The following is a 21,975-nucleotide window of genomic DNA, read 5'->3' on the forward strand; positions in this document are numbered from 1 at the left end:
TCTTAAGAACATAGTTTCTATAACACAAAAAACCTGATCCCAGCTCTTTATTCATTTACTAGAGGCCTGGTGCATGAAATTCGTGCATGGGTAGGGTCCCTAGGCCTGGCTGGTGATCAGGGCTGATCTGTGGGATGACTGGCGGGGTGATCAGGGCCCCCCACTCACACCCACGTTGGCCAGCTTGGTGCCACCTGCTCACCAGCCCCACCTCCTGCCACTGCCGCCGGTCACCTCCCTCTGCAGGGTGACCAGAAGGGTGATCAGGGGGCCCCTGCTGGCACCTGCCTTGGCTGGCCTGGCACTGCCTGCTCACTGGCCCTGTCCCCCGCCACTGCTGCTGGTCGCCTCCCTGCTCACACCTGCCTTGGCTGGCCTGGGGCCTGCGGGCTGAGGGCAGCTCCTGCATTGAGCATCTGCCCCCTGGTGGTCAGTATGTGTCATAGCAACTGGTCATTCCACCGTTTGGTCTATTTGCATGTTAGGCTTTTATTATATAGGATGCATTCATTCCCTCATTTATTCACTCATTTAAAACATGTTTATTAACTTCTGTGTTATCTTTGGATATAATAATGAGCAAAATAATCAAGATGCCTTATCCCAAAGTGTTTACAGTCTGATTAGGAGAGAGACATTAATCAAATAAGTAGTCAATATTTTTAAGTTATATCCTGTCATAGAAAATCTCAGTTTTCTGAGTGTAAACCAAAAAATGACATCTGAGCTGGGAACTAAAGGTTAAATTGTCACATGTATCTCATTGAAATTTCCACTTTTATATTAAAGTTGTAGTAGAACCTAGTCCAGCCTCTGCAGACAGGTTGTAAAAAATAATGATTTCATGGGGAAGAGACTAAAGAAGGATGACACTGCTTACCTTTTCACACATAAACTTTTTAAAGAGGGAATCCTAGCAGTTCTTACATCCCTTAAGAAGTGCCTTAGACCCTAGCCCATTTGGCTCAGTGGATAGAGCATTGGCCTGCGGACCAAAGGGTCCCAGGTTCAATTCTGATCAAGGGCACGTACCTTGGTTGCAGGCTCCTTCCTGGGTGCAGGCCCTAGTTGGGGCTCATACAGGAGGCAACCAATTGATGTGTTTCTCTCACATCAATGTTTCTCTCTGTCTTTCCCTCTGTCTTCCACTCTCCCTAAAAGTCAATGGAAAAATATTCCTGGGTGAGGATTAAAAAAAAAAAAAAGTGCCGTAGAACTTGAATCTAAGAAAGACATTTATATCATCTGGTATCAATTGATGTCAATTCCTTTGAAAAGGAATCTGGAGATCTTGAAAATAAAGGCTGATGGGTTGGGTGGTAAATCATCAATAGACTCCCTACCAGGCTCCCCTAGGTTTTCAAACAAGCCTAGCACCTGTCATATGTCCTAGTCCCGTGGTCAGCAAACTGCGGCTCTTGAGCCACATGCGGCTCTTTGGCCCCTTGAGTGTGGCTCTTCCACAAAATACCACGGCCTGGGCGAGTCTATTTTGAAGAAGTGGCGTTAGAAGAAGTTTAAGTTTAAAAATGTTGGCTCTCGAATTTCAATCGTTGTACTGTTGATATTTGGCTCTGTTGACTAATGAGTTTGCCGACCACTGCCCTAGTCTAAAGGCATCAGTAAAGTGGGAAGACATGCAAACTTTAATGCTCAGAACATAATTTCATACAAAAACTGAAGATCTTTTTTCCCTAGAGAAAAAGCAGGAACTAATCAGAAAAATGAGTAAATACAATCAAGGACAAATTGTTTTAGGGAAGTAAACATAGGGTGATTATTACACAGCTTAGAGTAGAAGGACTGAGATAAAAGCAGATCTGTGAGATGTCTTTCTGATTCAAAATAATGTAAAATCTGACTGGGAAGGACTGGACACAGAAGAAGTCACACACCAAGAGACAAAGTTTGTCACATATTATCTGACTTGAGATCTGACATTGAAAGTCATGTTTAAACTTACTTGGGGATTTGGTCAGGGGTTACGATAGCTGCTAAAGGCAAATGAACTCATGGGATTGTTTTCAAATCTATCTGGGCTAATGCTCACATTTACTTGAGATTTAATGTCATCATCACCATTGTCTTCCCATCCCAACAGTCTTGAAATGATACTTGATATCTAACATACTGTGTAATATTATTGTATGGTGATATTGAAACTTGAACACTAATCAAGATACAACACAACAGAAAGAATCAACCCCTGAAGGAATGCATATATTTAAAAAATTTTTATTACATACTCCATTGATGTTAGGTTTTGCCAAGGTAGGGCAGAAATTGGTTAGCAAGAAAAATAGTCTATTTCCTTTCATTAATATAGGAAAGATTATGGAGGAGATAATAGAAAAGAAAGTAACAGAAGAGAATTAAGAGTTGTTGAGCACCTATAATGTGGTAGACACTGTGCTAAAGTTTTATATGTAGCATCTCATATAATTATTAAAACACACATGATAATTTCTATATTTTCAGAAACTATTAGGAAACAGGACCAGAGATATTATGCAACTTCCTTAAAAGTCACACATCTAATAAATGGTAGAACAAGAATTGAAACCCAGGAATACAAAATTCATGCCTTTTCTTGGCCTTTCAAGAAGGCAGGAGAGAATATTTGGGAAAGATTCTAAGATTCTGGATTCTAAGACTTTAGGGAAGAGATCAGAATGAACTTTTGAAAGCACAAAACTGGAGGAAGGCCTGTGTAACTCAGGAAGTCAAGAGGATGGTATCAAGTACAGGATGGTAGCACCAAAGTGGGTAGAACTGGCAGCTAATAGCACTAGTCAGTGTGTAGGCTCATAGAATTCATTTTATATTCCCACAAGTCATCAAGAAGGAATGGCATTGAGAACTTGGATGGGCCATTGAGACTGAATTCTATCCTTGGGTGGGTCTTTCACTTACATGTCATGTGACCCCTCTCAGATTGCCTTATTCATAGATGGAGCTAAGTACTGTAATTATTAGGGAAGACTGAGATGGAAGCTGGTAACAGTCAGCAGAAGATGGATGGTAGAACCAGCTGCAGGAGACTTGGAAACCAGGCACGCCAATCAGTGTGGTCAGAAGGTTGTGGATTTTGAGATAACCACAGAAACCCAATCAACTGTCTTGTAACCAGACAGTCTGGAGAAGGGCTGTGTGGAATGAAAGAACACAAAAATCATGAGTGCTTTCCTACCCTGTACAAAGGAGATGACTTAATTTTTAGCTTTTAGAGCTGTTCAACTCTGGGTGAAAAAGCTTTGAAAACCAATGAAGTTTTTTTTACCTTATGTCATGCTCACCAAGCAACCCTATGACCTTGAAGTGTTTGAAGTCTTTTTTTTTTTTATAGCGACTTTTATACTGAGAAGGGATTTTAGGGCTTCTGCTCAATTTAAGAGATTATTACCCCATTCTTTTTGTATTGATCATCTATTGATGTATAGCAAATTATCTCCGGTAGTGTGGGTCAAGATTCTGAGCATGGCTTAGCTGAGTTCTCCGCTGATTACAAGGCTGTAATCAAGTTAAGATCAGAGGCTGCAAGGTTCAACTCAAAGTTCCACTGGGGCAGGATTCACTTCTAAGCTCACTCAGTAGGAATTGGCAAGATTCGGTTCTCTGTGGGTTGTTGGGTTGAAGGGCTCAGGTCCTAGCTGGGTGTTGGCCAGAGGTTGGTCCTCAGTCCCTTGCTTTGTGGCACTTTCTATCATGTTCCATCACAGTAAGAAGAACCCAGAGAGACAAAAGGCTAGCAGGAGAGAGGTCACGCTCTTTTGTTACCTAACGATGGGAGTGATCACATTACTTTTGCTGTATTCTATTTATACAAAGAAAGTCATCCAGTCCAGCTCACACTCAAGGGGAGGGGATCACACCAGGACATTAACACTAGGAGTAGGGACCATTGAGAGTCATGTCAGACGCTTCCTACCATCCTTAGCTATCTACAAATTATAGCAAAGATAGGGGCCCATCATGATCACTGCAAACTAATAGAGATGATTTCTTAGAAAAAAAGCAGAAGTCCTCTTTACTCTGTCAAATCTCCTCCCTGTAAATGAAACAAAAAGTAGCTTGTTTGTTTTTTAATAAGTGAATCACAGCAAGTGAATCATCACCGCTGATATTAGTTAGGGCAATAAAAAAGCCACCACCCTGTGGGCTTGCTCTTACTGTGTTCTCCAGCAGAGCCCTGTTTTTGAGCAGCTTACTTCCGAGCAGGACCGAGTGAATAATGTAAGCCGAGGTCCCTTGACAGACGGTTTTCAAAGTATATTTACACTCCATGTGGGTCAATAACCGTGACATTTGGCAGAGGTCTCTGAGCAGATGATGGAAATATTTTATCTCACATTTAAACCAACTCTCTCGTGTTGATATTTCAACTTACCGTCTGGGGATGAATTAAGGGGAGGCGGGAGGGAGGGCATCAAGGAAGGGATGTGCAGAGGGGAAAGGAAGAAGGGCAGATATAGCGAAGCAATTTTTTAAAGCTTTATAAATAAAAAAGGTTTGGTTTTAAAAAAAAGGCTCTAGCAGCAAACATAAGAATTTGGGGGGTCTCCATAAAGAGTTCATGTTTAACTCAAAACAGTTCAAGTGGACAACAAGAGTCACATGGTGCCTGTTTTAATGAGAGACTGAGGAGAAAGGCGTCTGCCTATTTTGAATTTTGTATGTGAATGCCTTGCCATTTTGGTTTGGAGAAAGGAATAAAAACCTTTTGTGTACTTCTGTTCTTTTTACTACCAGCAGTATCCACTTGGGAAATTCAGAAATCCTAAGCCCTAAAAAAAAAAAAAAAAAAACCATTTCCTTTGATCTCCATATTTTGTGGAAGTACTTAGGTTAATTATTTGCTGGATAATTGATACTCCTCACAAGGTTCTTCAAAGAGAGCTACATGGATGGTTAAGAAGATTGCATGGAATGTGCTCACTGGAGATCCTGCCCATCTCTGGGTTCCAGTTGGCAATACAGATAGTACATTATGTTAAATTCTGTTTAATTCCCACCTTTGCGGCACAGTTGATGGGAGATCTGGAAGCACGGGAGTAGGTCTTTTAGAGTGGCTAATTTAAATGTCATTTCAATTATTTGCTTTGAATGCCAAAAGTGTCATGTGAAGCCTTATAATGACCAGCCTTTTATTAATTCCCATGCAAATAATGATAATTGTCTGGATAATAAGGCCTTCTAGTCACATTTTCACAGCAGCACGTGTGCCAGGCTCCATCTTGACTGCTGTGCAGGAAATAATAAATCTACTGAAAGAGACAGGCTGCTAAAAAAAAAAAAAAAAAAAAAAAAAAGCTGTATTGGGACACCTTACAACCTGAAGTAGACACGCCCAAAACTGGATTCTGGGACCAATATGGATAGGTTTAAATCCTAGTTCAGCCACTTACTAGGAGTGTGACTTTGGATATATTATTTAACTCATTTTATCCTTGGTTCCCTCAGCTATGAAATAAAGATAATAGCAGTAACTACCTGATAGGATTAGGACAAAATGAATTGATGCATCTATGGTCATCTCTTGCCTTTTTGTTTCTGTCCTGTGAGTTGTGCTGTAATGGGAATGTATCCCTTTGATGGTGGTTGAAACTTCATGAGGAAGGAGCAGGAGGAGGAGGAGAAGGAGGGGAAGGAGGAAGGAAGTGGATGCTCTGACCTACCAGCAGACCCTAAAACAGATTGTTTTTCTATTTTTAAGAACATTAATGGTAATTGAAAGGAAACAATGAATTAATATCTGGAAGCATATTGATGGGCCAGAAGATTAATTCATTTAGTGGAAAGGCTAATTAATTGGATGTGTGTGTGTTAAAGACATCTCAAGGTGATATTGTAATTGACAGTCAGATCACCAGTGAGGAGGCTGAGAGAGAAAAGTGTGCTGTATCAGAGGATTTAAACTTGGTGTTTGGGGTTGTACTTTGACTCTGCACTAACCAGGGTGACAGGAGATGTGGTTTCCTGAGGGTCTTTGAGAGGAGGCAATCCAGATGCTCAGTGATAGCTTATTCACCTTGTACCCAGCCTACTCCTTACTCTCACCGCTGTTTGCCAACATTTTCAGTAAAAGAAATAAAGATATGCTAGAGCCCTTCTATTCCATGGATTAAAATGTATCTATTGCACTTGTTATTTGTAGAAGAAAGACTTGGTTCCCATTAAAGGAATTTTAGGCAACAAAAGAAAATATCTTTGGATACAGGAGTCAATTCATAACATTCTTGCAAAAAATACAAATTCTGCTAAGAAGTCCATATGCTAAAGATTTTTTTAAAAGAAAAAAGTAATAAGTAGTATCAGTGAAAAACACATTTTTATTATAAGCAGTAATTCTGATGATGTCTTTGAATAAAAATACTCATTTAAAATACTATCAAGAACTTTACAGTTTAAGAAGTAATTTTGACACATTCCATTTACTTCATATAGTAAACTATCTTATTTAAATAGATAAGTTTATAGCCTTTTCACTTGGAAATCCACCCTTCATTGCCCTGCTTCATTGCCATGCAGATACTGGACTGGAACTTGTAAATATTTCCCCTTTGCCAGTAGAGGGTGCTGGAGAGACACCACAGAAAAAAGGGTCTTCCGGTTTCCTTGGGCTGCCCTCTCGGTTGGCTTCTGCTATACACCTTGAGCAGTCATGTGTGTGTGTGCTGGACACTCAGTGATGCTCACCATCAGTTTGCCAGTTCTGGAGCCAGCTTTTGTCCACCTTCAGCCCAGCAGGGGGTTTTCTCTCTGCCCTGCCTGCATTTCCCTGCCCTCCAGCCTCAGTCCAGTGACTGGACATTTCTGCTCCAGGAATCCCAGACAACTTCTCTGCTGTTCATTGGGCTACATCTACACTTCTCCACCATAGTCTGGATCCTAGTTTTGGGAACACTTTTCCCAAATTTATTTCTTCTTTGGGGAGTCTCCCTCTACCACAGGGTATTCTTTAGCATTCTTTTTCATCTATTTTTAGAAGCTCATCCTCCATAAATAATAATTTGTGCTGATCAAATTACAGTGTGGTTTCTGTCTTTTGATTGGACCTGACACATACCTCAGGTAGCAGATGCTCCGGGTGCCCTGCCCATATCTGCTATGCACACCCTGATCCTCTCCATGCTCAGGCATCCCACTGCATGCACCTGTGACTCTATGCCAGTGATGGGCAACCTTTTGAGCTTGGTGTGTCAAACTTCGCCAAAAAATGGAGCATAACTCGGGTAGTGTGTCACTTTGAGGAAAAAACTAACTCCAAGACTCTAGTTGCAAATGTTTCATCCTCTGCATGCGGCCGCGTGTCATCAGAAATGGCTACGCGTGTCAGTGCTGACACGCGTGTCATAGGTTCGCCATCACTGCTCTATGCTAAGGCTTTGTCTTTGCTTTTGCATGAGGCAGGCCAGGCACAATGTGGAGTTAATAGCTCTGGGGGCATTCCTCAGTCATGGACAGATGAGAGTTGGAGAATGAATATGCCAACTTCTTCCTCAGGTGGGGCAACTCATGGTCATGTTCTACAGTGTTTCTGAGAGATTTTTAGGGCCATTGAGCTCAAAATGCTCATAGTGATTATCTTCTCAGTAATACATATTTTATGGGCTTTATTCTCCTCCTTGCCTTATTTCCTCATCCCCCTACCAGTGTTTCCTAAAGTCATCCACCAAATAAACTATTTCATTAAAATATTTATCTCAGAATAGGCTTCTAGGGAACTCAAATTAGTACATCCCATCTCAGAGACAAGGGAATTAAGAGTCTGAGAATTCAGTTGTTTTGTTCAAAGTTGAAAAATCAAATTGTGGAGTTAAAAACTCACTTCATCTCGGCCCAAATCTCATTATTTATGTTTATTTCTGCAAATACCTCTATGAAGACAATTTTAACTATGTATTAGATAAATTCAGACCTTAGACTAGTCTAAATATACAGAGTCTACAAAATAGGTGTCCCATATATAAAACAAAATTGGTTTGTTTAAAAGTAAATCTCCATAAAGGTTTGTTATAGAATTTACATGGGCATCATTAGAATACAAAACGGTTCTGATAACAGAAAACTTTCTCTTCTCATCACTTGTGTATGATAGTTTGTCAGTAGGTACCACCTTCCCACAGTCATATTATAGGGTATTAGTTATTTTCTATGAATGTGATCAAAATGCCATAAAGTTGCTCCTATGGCTTATATACGCAGTTGTTGCTGTGTTGAAATATAAAGCCCAGATTTTTCAACATAAGAACAATATATGAACTGACACTAGGTTTTTCTTGGGACACATTATCTGTGGTCTCAGGGAGAAACTTCTCTCCTCAGCCATGGTGCACTAATCCTATAATTTTGACTCGCTGTTGTAACCAACACCATTCTTTTCCAAAGCCAGGCCTCATGAATCTGAGATGCACCAATGCTATTTTAGGAATAAAATTTCTCACAAGGATGTATCATTAGGCTAAAAGGTAGAAATAGAAAAGATGGCAAAGGAGCCTGTCCTAAATAGAAAGTGATGTGTTTTTGTGTCAGTATGGTTTTAAAACATCGAGGACTATTCAAACTAGATGGAAGAAGTTTGATGTTAATTATCTTATTAAACAACTACACTAATAAAAGAGTAAGATGCAAATTGACCATACCTTCATGATGCCCACCAGCCAATCAGGAGTGAATATGCAAATTAACCCAACAAAGATGGCCAGTGGTGGAACACTTGCATTGTCGCCATGGTGATGACACAGTTGTTCTGCACCACCCCAGCTGCTCTGGGCAGCATGGGAAGGCAGAAAGGCAGCTCCAGCCAGAGTGAAGGCGGTCCCGGCAGCCAGGGAAGGAAGGCCCATTCTTGCATGAATCTTCGTGCATCAGGCCTCTAGTCTAATAATAATAATATTACTATATTAAACTCCTTTCTTCTGAAGACCTACTTCAGCCCATGCTGGTTCCTTTGCTGCCCAGACTAGGGCAGCTGTCTCAAATGTTATCAGGAGTAGGTATCACCACAGATTACTGGGGTCATCCCCAGAGGTTCTGACATGTAGGTCTCGGCCCGGGCCTGAGAATTTGCATTTTGGATGAGTTTCTGGTGATGCTGATGCTGCTGGTCAGGGAACCACATTTTGAGAATTGCTGTTCTAGAACTGCAGTGCTTTTTCAACCCTGGGCGCCTACTGGAGTCCCTGGGGAGTTTTAAACATCACCGATACTTGTGTGTCACTCAGATAAACTAACTCAGAATCTTTGAGGGCAGGGCCAGGAGTCTGGTTTTTAAAAGATGATTCTCAAGGGTGGCCAGAGTCAAGACCAGTGTTTATCCCAGTGTTTATTAAAAAAACACAAAACACCAAAAAAACAAACAAAAAAACCCACCCCAATACAGTCCTGGCTGGATTGGTTCAGTGGATAGAGTGTCGGCCTGTGGACTGAAGGGTCTGGAGTTTGATTCTGGTCAAAAGCACATGCCTGGGTTGCAGGCTTGATCCCCAGTAGGGGGCATGAAGGAGGCAGCTGATAGATGATTCTTTCTCATCATTGATGTTTCTATCACTCTCTCCCTCTCCCTTCCTCTCTGAAATAAACAAAAATATATTAACAAAACAAATAAATCAAAACCAAACTATAACATGTACATGTGAGGAACTTGTTAAATGCAGACTGATTCAGTAGCTCTGGGATGGGATCCAAGATTTTGCATTTTTAGGAAGCTCCCACATGAAGCTGCTGCTGTTCCATGGGCCACACTTTGAGAATCAAGAGTCAGAAAACAAGGATAGAGTCTCCTTTTTCTCTGCATGTGGTTTTGCTATAAATTAAACCAGAGACATATTAAGTGATTCAGGTCTAGGGCTCAAATATCTCATGGATACCAGAAGCCAGAGATGACAATTTGATTTTGCTCTGCGGGTTGCCTGATTAGAGTAGGAGGAGCAATCATGACTCATTTTGGGTTGTGGGTTACCATGGCAACTTTCAGAAATATGCGTTCAACCTGAGGGCTCCTGGACATCACTGCCAATCATGGCAAGGGACCCGAACGACACTCAGAGGCTTAGCCATGTGGCTGCTGCCACTCAGAGGGCTGTGTTCCCTGAGGGATGCAGCCCAGTTCAAGCCTCTTCCTCAGCAGCAGTTAACATTGACCCGCATGCTGAGTTCAGAAATAACTCTTCCTCAGGACAAATAACCCGTAGTGAACAATAAACTGCCAGCTGGAGCGCAGGAGCCTCAGTGATGGTATAAAATTTACTACTAAAAGCAAGAATGCCAAACGGATGGGGTACTCTTTACCCCAGAGGGAATGCTTAATTGAGCGTAGTCCCCTCGAGTTAGTATACTGGATTCTTACAAAAATGAAAAGCCCAGACACACTGTTAAGTCTCACTTCCTCCAGTTTTATTCTCTGTTGTCCTCAATCATATCACATATGCATGTTTTATTTTTATCAAGCCAACTGTAAAAACCCCCCACGAAAACCTCAAAACAGCGCCTTAGACCCAGGATTCAATTCCATCCCATTCCCAGCTTCTCATCTCCGCAGGGGAGAAACCTCAGCCAGGAGGAAAGCGTCTGAGAAGGCGTGGTGTTGTCCACCCAGCTGTTTTTGTTTATTTTTTTCCTGGAATGTACAGCTTATTTAATTTCCTGGAACAAGAGGTACGATGCGCTGGTCTCTGCCTCCCTGGCTGTCCTCGGGGCTCTGTTAAATGACACAACCCAAGGACACAGATTCTTTGAGGACACACGCTGCAGGGAGTGACATTTCAGCTGCTTCCTCTGGTGGGACCTGTTCTCTGGATGGGAGGGATCCCAAGGGGAAGCTCTGCCCGCATTCCTGAGAAGTAGCAGGCATTTCTTCAGGGCTGCCTCCAGCCAGAGGAGCTGTGGGCAGGAGGGCAAGCCACTCCCCACAGGGAAAGTTCTGAGGCTGTTGGCCAACTAGCTCAGGTCTGTGGCTTGTGGTGGTGGGCGTAGCCCACACCACGTGTGTCATTTCTGAATAGCAAATTTCCATAGAGAAAATTTGCAGATATATATATATATATATATATATATATATATATATATATATATGTATGTTTATGCAGTATATTCATGTTAGTGACTACATTTCCTGGGCCCTGAAATCTCTATTTCATTAAGATCCCCTGGAAATACGTTATTCAAACTAGAGCTTGAGACTACTGATACAGGGGTTAACGAGGCCTAACTATTAATATAATTATAGGCCCAGGGCTGTCTTTAATAAAATTTAGATGCTAGTCCATTTATGTATAAATTAGCTAGGACTCAGTCTTGTCCTACTATAGATTGTAGATCAATTAACAAAATTTGGATAAAGATGAATCAGAAGCCACATGGGTTGGGGCTAAGATAGCTGGGAGCAGAGACAGCCCATTTTTACCCTAGTGCCTCGTCAAGGACTTTTTTTTTTTTTTTGAAGGTTAATGTTGACTTGATTATTAACACTGTGACGAATAGACGGTTGGGGACATAGTATATAAGTAGATTTGGACCTGTGCAGAGATGTCAAAGGGACTCATTTTCCAAAAGTTAGCCTGGGACAGGTAGGGGAGGGGGAAGAAGGAGGGAGCAGAAGGGAGAGAAGGGCACAGAGAAGCTGGAGGGGAAAGGAGAAAGGGGGGAAGGGAGAGCGAGGGAGGAAGTTGGGAAGAGGAGGTCGGGGGAAGGAGGGGAGGAGGACAAGGAAGCAGGAGAGAGTCAGGGGAGACGAGTGACATTTGCTTAGCATTCATTAGATGCCAGGCAGTGTGCTTTCACATAAATTACTTCACTCAACCTTCACAAAATTCTGCAAGTTAGATACCTTTCAATCTCCAATTTTTAGATGAAGAAATTGAGACTCAGAAGTGTTAACTCGTCTGGGGTCACAGAGCAAAGAAAAATGGTTGGAAACAAACACTCCTAGGTGTCCCCCTAAAACTTCTTCTTTCTCAGTATCATGTTTATTTGAAGTATTTGCCTTTGGGTAACCTGAAAGAAAGAAGCAACGGACAGCGTTTTGGAATAGCCTTTAATTGAGGGACACACGTGCTGAGGTGCTGTCTTCATTGCTGACGGTGATCTAGGGTGGGCTATGTTTGGAGTATCAGAGAATTCTATAGTAAAGGCCTGTCTCAAAAGGATGATCTAACTTACATACTTCATGAGAAGATTAATGTCATAATCTTGACATTAGCAGTTCTGGTCCACACAAGGCCCTTCCACAGCAATTGTCATTTTTTTTTGTACTTTTTTTAAAAAAAATCTTTATTTTTGAAAGTATTACATATGTCCCCTTTCCCCCCCATTGCCCCCTCCCAGCCCGGGCTTTCAACACAGACAATAGGGGGGCAATTGTTATTTTTTAACCAAATAGTTGGCTTGCTTCACATCCAAATAGGATTCCTTCCTATCTATGAAGCACTGATCAGATTATGAGACTTCAGCAGGCACTTTTTTTCCTTCTAGAAAATCCGAATAAAACAAGAAGACAGAGACCTACGATAAACAAGAGGTACTAGGGGAGGGCACACAGTAGCTACTTGACCATTATTAGTGGAAATAATGAATAAATGTTGGAAGGTTTCTTGGAGAAAGTGACCGATAATTTTTATGAAAAAATCATTGATGTGTTAGGAACTGTAAAGAAGTAGAATTGCACACAATTGTCAGTTTGAATTGGTTTGATTCTAGTGGGCCTCCCTCCCACAGAACCAACTAAGGGATGATTACATTATCGAAGGGATGATTACACCACTTAGGACAGTGTTTCTGGGGTTTGTTTCCTGTAACATCCATATCAGAACCACTTGGGACCCAGCTCACATCATGGGGGTCAGGACCCTGAAATCTCTATTTCATTAAGATCCCCTGGAAATACGTTATTCAAACTAGAGCTTGAGACTACTGATACAGGGGTTAACCAGGCCTAACTATTAATATAATTATAGGCCCAGGGCTGTCTTTAATAGAATTTAGATGCTAGTCCATTTATGTGTAAATTAGCTAGGACTCAGTCTTGTCCTACTATAGATTGTAGACCAACATTTCCTGATCTTGAGTGTATCTGAGTCACCCCAGGAGTGTAGTACATGGGAGAGACCCAGGCCCCACCCAAAGGGGCTAGGTTGTTGCCAGATTTCCCATAGTTTAAACAGGTACCCCATGTGATTCTGATGCAGGTATTCTGCTAACACCTGATACAAAGCCCCTCTGGAAAACAATATTCCTCTCAAAGAGTTATTCATCTCTGAAAGGACACCTTGTTAGTGATCTTCCCAACTCTCAAGGCAATCAACTCCATTTATAAGTAGCTTTAATTGCCAGAAACTTCTTCCTATGTTGACTTAAAATAAAGTCTTATATAACGTTAGTCTGGTACTCTTAATTAGAGCTACACAGACGACTTTAGTCCCCAATATTATTTTTAAGAAAATATACTTGACCAAAAAAATACACTAAGTGCTTCTGTTCCCTCTGGGATGACCCCTGCTTGGCTCCTTCAGCTGAGGAGGGGTAGAAGAGGAAAAGGAAAGCACAGGGCTCTGGAAACGCATCCCTGATCAGAAGACAAGGGCCTTGCATAGCAACATTGGTTAGAAAACCAAACATCTAGAACAACTTGGAATTCTCATTTCCTAGAATAATATCACAACATGCAAAAACAAACAGAAACCCAAAACATGTCATTCTAAGCTGCCTACGATAAGGGAGAGTCCCGTTTATCAGAATAATGATGAGAGAAAAGACTAAGGAGGAGGAGGCGTGGCTGATTCAGAGGAGGCAGGAGCCCTCCTGTAAGGAATCTGTGGGAACCTTTCTCCCAGGGGCTCGCTCATTCTCATCCCGTTGCAGATGGACCCAGGGTAGGGAGCTGGTTCTTACACCGCTAACATCAGTCGTGTGGAATAGATACAGCGAAGGTGACTGGCCGGAAAAATGTGGGCATGTTTCTAGGTATCTCACTGGACTCCCCCAAATCCTCAGAGCTGCACTGATTTACCCCATTTGTATGCTTACATAAAAAAAAGCAAATATTTTATTTGCAGATTTCAGAAGAAATTAATTTCAAAAGTCAGCAAGAATGAGGAGGGAGGAGTACCCAGAATGGCCATTCGGGTATTGGGTCTGTCATTTAAAACAATGTGATGGGGCAAGTTTAAAAATCCATGTCCCAATTATTCATTTACCAAATAGAGATGATAATAACAAGTAGCTTTTAGCATGGCTTGATGATTATATGTGGAAGCGTGTGAGTTCCTAAACATTTGGTACACTGTCAGTATTCAAAAAACAGAATGTCAGTCATTATTAGTAGCATTATTATTGTAGTGCTAGTTTTCCAGAAGGCTATTTTACCAACCAACACCAGTGTGAGTTCTTTCTGAATGGTGCTTCAAATGATGACATGGGTCAGGGAGCAAAATAGGGAATATGAATGATTACATTAGACCCATGGTCGGCAAACTGCGGCTCGCGAGCCACATGTGGCTCTTGGCCCCTAGAGTGTGGCTCTTCTACAAAATACCACGGCCTGGGCGAGTCTATTTTGAAGAAGTGGTGTTAGAAGAAGTTTAAGTTTAAAAAATTTGGCTCTCAAAAGAAATTTCAATCGTTGTACTGTTGATATTTGGGTCTGTTGACTAATGAGTTTGCCGACCACTGCATTAGACTGTTTCCTTTGCCTCAATTTTCCCATTCACTTAAGTAGGGAGAGATTCAATATGGAAGTGGGAGAGGAGAAGGCATTGATTTTTGAGTGACCTGCCTCATAAACATGTTCTGTTTCCACATTTTCTTAGAGAAGGTTTCTTTTCTTTCTGTTATTCTAGCCTATTTTAGGTTATAAGATTCACACATCAGAAGTCTTGCTTGTTTAGATGTTTTTAATGATACACTTCTCAGATTGTTGATTCTCTGTGGTGGGAAATAAGAACAGGGGGACTCCAGAATGTGAATTCAATAGGTTTTCTAAGAACGTCTGGGATGATTAGGTCCTAAATGTTCTTAAACATAAAATAAAATTTAAAAGAAGGCGTTTAAATCCTTACCAAGCCAGCATCTGAATGTGCGTGCTGGTTGAGATGTAGGGGAGGTGGTTGGGGGGTGCGGGAAGCATTATACGTTCCAGACCTTCTCCAGCCTCCTTGCTGTGTAATCTCTGGGACTTTTTTTCCCCCTCTCTCTAAAATGAGAAGGAAAACACCTGCTCCACTTCACTTAGAGCGTTGTTGAGAGCTTTAAAAAAAAATTAAAGTGCTGATCCCATGCAAGTTGGCATTTCTCTCACAAATCATAAATCGGAAGTCTTGGCTCAATTTTGGAATTTTCACTAGTCTACAACCTCTCCTGAAGGGACAGCGCAGGGAGACACCCAAGATTTCCTCCCTCATTCTGAGGCCAAAACGGCTCCATGTAGTTGTGATTTCATATCCCACAGACTGCTTTTGGGTTCCTGCACAACGAAGTGTGATGCCCAGAGAAGGGGCATTTATGCTGGCACCGAGAGCAGCCGCGAGTCAGCAGAGTAGGTGGAGCCCCTACCATGTGCTGGAGCTTGTGTACTTGACACTGAGTCCATGCTTTCATTTCATTCCATCAAGTGCATGGTAGTGATCTGAGAGCAGTGAGCCAGGGAAGTGAGCTCTCTAATGAGAAGGTCTGACCTCGCTTTTCTCTCATCATCCAGAAGCGTGAGGATACATTTGTGGCAAACTGCATGCAGATAAAAGGGGGGGGGGGTGCCTTTTGAAACTACATCCTCTTAATAATAAATAATTTTTGATCTACTATACATAGCAGTAGTGCATTTCTTGTTAAAATGGCAAGCTTTTTTTTTTTTTTACCAAAATGAAAACATTCATTTCTTTATAAATATTTTAAATAGTTTAAATACATATTTCATACCAAGGATATAAAAATAGGCTCTCTTTTTTTTTTGATAAATAAAGACATCATCATTTACATGGCAAATAACGTGCAATAGCTAACCACTGGCCACCAGCTCTACTTGACTGATTGTCTAGGAGATGACATGCAGTGATGTTTGTCCCTTTGCCTTCTTCACAAAAAGAAAAATAGGTCAGCAGGAGCTGCGCGCGCTCCAGGCCAACAGTGCTACGGATATTGTCCAAGGATGACAGACAGACACTCGGGAGAAACCTTTGCTGCCCTTCACAAAAGTCACCTGGGACAAAACGAGTCCACACATTCTTTGTCTGGGACTTCTAGCTGCTCAGGGTCTTTTGCATTTTTACCAAAGTCCGTCAAACAGACCAGTAAGTTAATAGCTGTACAGGAAAAGTGATCCTCTTGTGTGTCTAGGCTCTAGAAAGCGTCTGCGGCGGTATGGTGGTGCCTGTGCCTTGCCCTGGCTCCTCGGCTGGCTCTCTCTCCGGCAGGACTCCCCGCTCTGCTCGGTCCTCACGTCTGCCAGAGGCACAAAAGGCAGCCAAAGCGGCCATGCACTGGCGGGTTTGAAATTGGCAGCTGCCTCCCGTGCACTAACATCATACGTTGATGGCTTTGTTATCTTTCACGTCGGCTGTGCTTGTGACAACTTGCAGTGGAAAGTTCTCCAAGGGTTCAGTAGAGATGGATGCCAGTCCTTCCCGGTCCCAGGATCCTGGCAGGTTTTCCAGACTGAAGGAGCTCACGGCTCCCTGGCCGAAGCTGCCCGCCTCTGACCTGCTTGGGAGAACCAGGTGCAAGGATGTTTCTGAGGAGGAGCAGACAGAGGACGAGAGAGTCGCTGAAATGGACTGCAGGGGCGTCAGCGTCGTATCCGACTGCGGGGAGACGCACCTTAGAAATTGCAAATGACCTTCCTGGACAACCGGGTAGTGGGCGGGTGAAAAATCAAGGTTTGGAGAATGATCGAGTTCACTGCCGGCAGGGTTTGGCTCTGGAGCTCCAGTTCGCTGGGGGCTGGTCTCCACAGAGGAGGGATCCACACTCCAAATGTCCGAGGTGACATTACCGTGACAAAGTTGTGCTTGGGTAGAGGCAGCTCCGCCTGCTTGCAAGTGGAGGCAAGGTTGGTGTGCACTCCAGGTCCTCCTGCTCCGGAAGGCGTCCCTGGAGGGATGCGCAGAGGTGGTGTGCAGAGAACAAAACCGTGCCGGCTGCCGGGGTGGCAGAATGTTTTCTAGAAGTTGCATCACACTCCTCATGTCTTTACCTAACTGGGAGACCTCCTGAGCCAGTGTTGTTACCTGTTTGGATAAAGCAACGCAAAGGCAATAGTGAGAAGTGCATGGCAGTGATTTCAGAGCAGTGAGGCAGGGAAGTGAGACCTCTAATAAGAAGGTCTGAAAGGCTGCTCGGCCTCCAGGCCAGTCAAGTCCAACGGGTGAAGGGGAAACTGGGAACCTGACCTAAAGCCATCCTCATTCTGAGGGTACTTAGAGAGACATAGCCTGGCATACTTAAGCCATGTTTCTGGGGTTCTTGAAAAATATCTGAAGTGTGGGCCCATCATCTCCTGTATCTCTTATTTAAAAAAAAATGTTTTTATTGATTTCAGGGAGAGGCAGGGAGAGATAGAAACATTAGAGAGAATGATCAATCGGCTGCCTCTTGCACGCCCCCTACTGGGAGTTGAGCCTGTAACCTGGGCATGTGCCCGGGCCAGGAATCGAACCGTGACCTCCTGGTTCATGGGTCGACGCTCCACCACCGAGCCCCACCAGCTGCACCTGTATCTCTTAGATACTGATAGTATCTTGTACCTTCTCTGAGTTACTGGGTGCACAGAGGTTCACACAAATTTCCTCAGACACCTCACAACATGTTGAGTGAGGGGGCATTGCATGTAAAGCACTCTGCACACCACCTTCCAGAGCAGACAGACAGTGAATGAGCGCTCACTTGGGTCCTTTCTGGTCAGGATCTATGCTCACGATAGATCCAGTGACAAACTGCCTTCAGTGATGATGTGGGCAGTGAGCAAGAACCCAACCAGATGTGCGAGGGAGGGAGTCTGTGGAAAAAGGGAAAGCTGCAAAATGAGAGAGAGAAAGAAAAAGACCTTCAAGGTAGGTGAGTACAGATAACCACTGTGGGGAACCTGTGTGTGCTGGGATCCATCAGTGAGCCCGGGATCTCGTGAAATTACAACCCAAATTGTGTGGTATGGGCTTAAATTCACTTTTCTAGGTTAGACATCCAGCTTTTATGAAGAGTTTGAAAGGACACATGACCTTTAAACACTTAAGAACCACTGAAGTGTCTTCATTATTCATTTTACACTTAAAAGCAATAATAAAATTCACTGTTATTTTTCTAACAACCACATGACTTTTTTAAACGTGAAGACCACCAGAAGTTCGAATTGGACTTACATTCAGCTTTTCTGTAGAGTTTATATTCCACAATGTGGAGGACCTGTATTTCAGAAAGCAGGGCATGGATATATATATTTTCTAGTCTGTGGTTAGATTCACAACATTAACACCTTTTATAAAGTATTTTCTCTCTGACTTGATTTTACTATCACGAAACACAAAACTCCAATGTAAGCAACTGAACCCGCTGGATAAGTACCATTGGAAAACAAAATAAACAAATTGAGCAGTTCAATTTCAATGATGCCAAAACCAAGATTGTTTTGGGCAGACTTTTTAAGTAGACATTCCTAGTTTATCCGGTAACTTAATTCAGTCCACTTCCTCTGAATGAATTCTGAAACTAATTCTCCCTGGCAGGCCCATCAGGAGGTAGTGCCTCTCAGAGCAGGCATTTAAAAAAGGCCAGACGGAGGTTCTTCCATGGTTCAGGCAACCCACTGGCAACACCTGCCTTGAAATTGCCAGGCCAAAACTATTTCTGCCTTGCTGCTGGCATGGAACTCGAGGGACCCAATGGAACACTTGTCCAGGCTTTTCAGCGGATCTAAAACTTCTGGCAACGAAGAGTTACCTCTGAGCCTCACAGTTAAGCAGTGAGACAGTGAATGTGAGAACAATTCTATGTGTTTTGAAATGTCCACTGCAGGTGGTCAATTTCATACCTGGCCAATTCTCAGTCCTAAAGTGTATGGACCAGGCTTAAATCAGTGTCTGGATCTCAGCACTGTAGACTTGCTGCCTTGGGTTCTATCCTGAATTGATTAGCTCTTCTATCAACATTTCAGAGGAAAAAGACTGACACTCAATGAGATGTTGGAAGGGACATAATAACCATCTTTTCCTGTAGGCTAAGTTTAATTCCTGTACCACATTCACTGGGGCTGTATAAGCTCAGACCCCAATAAAAATGCTTTTGACTAGCCTTTTATGTAGATTGAATAAAGACACAGTCTTTGAAGAACAATTTGCATTTTAGATACATCAATGATTATGTTGTTTAATAAATGTTTGAGTAAATTTATAATACAATGTGCTTTCAGGTACATTTTCCCTGTCGGATCTACCAACAGTAGATAGGGGTACATTATTATTATCCCACTTGTGAGATGGGGACACTAAGACCCAGAGGTTAAATGTCATTTTTTAAGGTCCTTTATTGCTTGAGTGACAGTCTTTGGTTTAGAATTCATTCCATGTAAGTTTGGTTCTCTTTCTGTTATAGTACACTAGAAGCCCGGTGCACGAAATTCATGCATGGGAGGGGTGTGTGTCCCTCAGCCCAGCCTGCACCCTCTTCAATCCAGGACTGCTGGCTCCCAACCGCTCCCCTGCCTGCCAGCCTGATCACCCCCTAACCACTTCCCTGCCAGCCTGATCGATGTCTAACTGCTCCCCTGCCAGCCTGATTGCCCCTAACTGCCCTCCCCTGCCGGCCTGGTTGCCCCTAACTATCCTCCCCTGCAGGCCTGGTCACCCCCAGCTGCCCTCCCCTGCTGGCCCGGTCACCCCTAACTGCCCTCCCTTGCCAGCCTGCTCACCCCTAACTGCCCTCCCCTGCAGGCCTGGTCCCTCCCAACTGCCCTCCCCTGCAGGTCTGGACCCCCCAACTGCCCTCCTCAGCCAGCCATCTTGTGGTGGCCATTTTGTGTCCACATGAGGGTGGCCATCTTGTGTGTTGGAGTGATAGTCAATTTGCATATTACCTCTTTATTATATAGGATTATACGTGGAAAAGACAATGTGGTCAGAATTTGTGAAGAGCATAGATGATACAAAAAGTAGCCCCATGTGTAAAAGCTGCCTGAAATGGTAATTCAACATCAAGTAAGTAGGTAGTGTCATCTCTAAAAACCCTAGGCATCTGAACAGTAAAACCTCTTCACAGCAAATTATATGAATGCAACAACAACAAAAGGGGTTTGTAATAAAGAAAAATCTTAAACCAAACAATAGGTTAACAAACATTTTTCCTTTTTTTAAAAAAAATATGCTTTTATTGATCTTGAGAGAGAGAGGAAGGGCAAGGAATAGAGAGAAACATCGATGAGAGAGGAACATTATATATTAGCTGCCTCCTGCACATCTCCTACTGGGGATTAAGCCTGCAACCTGGGCATGTGGCCTGACTAGGGATCGAACTGGTGACTCCTTGGTTCATAGGTCGATGCTCAACCACTGAGCCACACTGACTGGGCCAGATATATTTTTGATGAACTATATTTCAAGCATCTAAAATGCCCACATATTTCCCTATGGTTGATATACCTTTGCATGGCCATGTTCTTGATATCTAACTTTTACTGTGCCTTTGCCACAACTTTGAGGCCATGAACTTTGCATGGGAATCCAGAGTCTTAACTGGCTCCCGGAATGTAAATAAGCATTAACATTTTCAGAAAACAAAATTGCTATTTTAGCTGGAACTAAAAGAAGCCAAGAACCCAAGGAAACGGAGCTTTCTTTAGCTTAGGAGGGTAGCGATCATTTATGTTAGTGAAGATTCCTGTTGCTGTGTCACTGGGGACCCACCCCTGCCCTTGTTAAAGTTACATGAGGAAATGAATCCCTGTTAGCTAAGGGTTCTCTCCCTCCCCAGGACAAAGCCAGCTGTCACAGGAGAGATGGCATCTCCTGGAGGTGGAGACTCCAGTGACACTCAAGGTGACAACATACTGCCACCGAAATTGCTGTGAAGTTTCACTGTACTTTTGTTTACTGCTTCCTGCCAGGCTTGCTAACAAAATTCATTCTGAAACAGAAAAGACCTTGGTCGTAATCAAATATAGAAAACCAAGAAGGCAGCATCTCTCCTTTGTATGTGTGCTGGGGAGGCTCACTGCTTTTTCACAGCACAGTCAGAAGATACACGTTTGCTAAAAAAGGTTGTTGAGGCTACTTTGTGAACAAGACTCCATCCACTCAAGGAGAAATGTCTTCATAATACAACTTAAAGCCATAGTACTGCAGAGTTAGTTCAATAAAAACAAACAGTCCAGCTGGTATAGCTCAGTGGTTGAATGTCGACCTATGAACCAGGAAGTCAAGGTTCGATTCCTGGTCAGGGCATGTGCCCGGTTGTGGGCTCGATCCCCAGTGTGAGGTGTGCAGGAGGCAGCCAATCAATGATTCTCTCATCATTGATGTTTCTCTCTCTCTTGCCTTCTTCCTTTCTCTCTAAACCCCTTAAAAATATATTAAAACACACACATACACACACACACACACACACACACACACACACACACACACACACACACAAACATCATTCAGATCAAATGAACCAAAGTTTTCCCACTTAACAGTTCCTTAAATCTATAAATGTTTTCTGTCACTCATATTAGAAAATACAATTTTTCTTAGCAGGCATTATAAGGCCCTTCGCAAGCCCCACCTCATTTTTTAGGGGCCCCATTTCCTACATTTTGCCATCAGAATGACTACAGTGGGAATCTCAGCTCCCTGTTCTTGTATGTGCTGTTCTCTCTGACTGGGTGCTTGCTTTTGGCCCCTTTCTGTTGGGTAAGTTTTTTCTCTCTCTCCAAACTTCTTTTTAAAAAAATATATATTTATTTCAGAGAAGAAGGGAGAGGGAAAGAGAGATAGAAACATCAATAATGATAGAGAA

General features: G+C 42.8%; 1 protein-coding gene across 1 annotated transcript in view; it reads right to left on the reverse strand.

The window, feature by feature from the left end:
* Positions 1-16,511: 16,511 nt before the first annotated feature.
* Positions 16,512-21,975, reverse strand: part of KCNH8 (potassium voltage-gated channel subfamily H member 8) — a gene marked incomplete at both ends in the record, with an annotated part of 278,772 nt that continues 273,308 nt past the window's right edge. Inside the window, one exon of the mRNA XM_079794504.1 lies at positions 16,512-17,216. Coding sequence (XP_079650630.1) covers positions 16,512-17,216 — 705 coding nt within the window. The remainder of the gene's footprint in view (positions 17,217-21,975) is intronic.

This window comes from Cnephaeus nilssonii (genome assembly GCF_951640355.1).
Source record: "Cnephaeus nilssonii genome assembly, chromosome: 17".
Lineage (NCBI taxonomy): Eukaryota > Metazoa > Chordata > Mammalia > Chiroptera > Vespertilionidae > Cnephaeus > Cnephaeus nilssonii.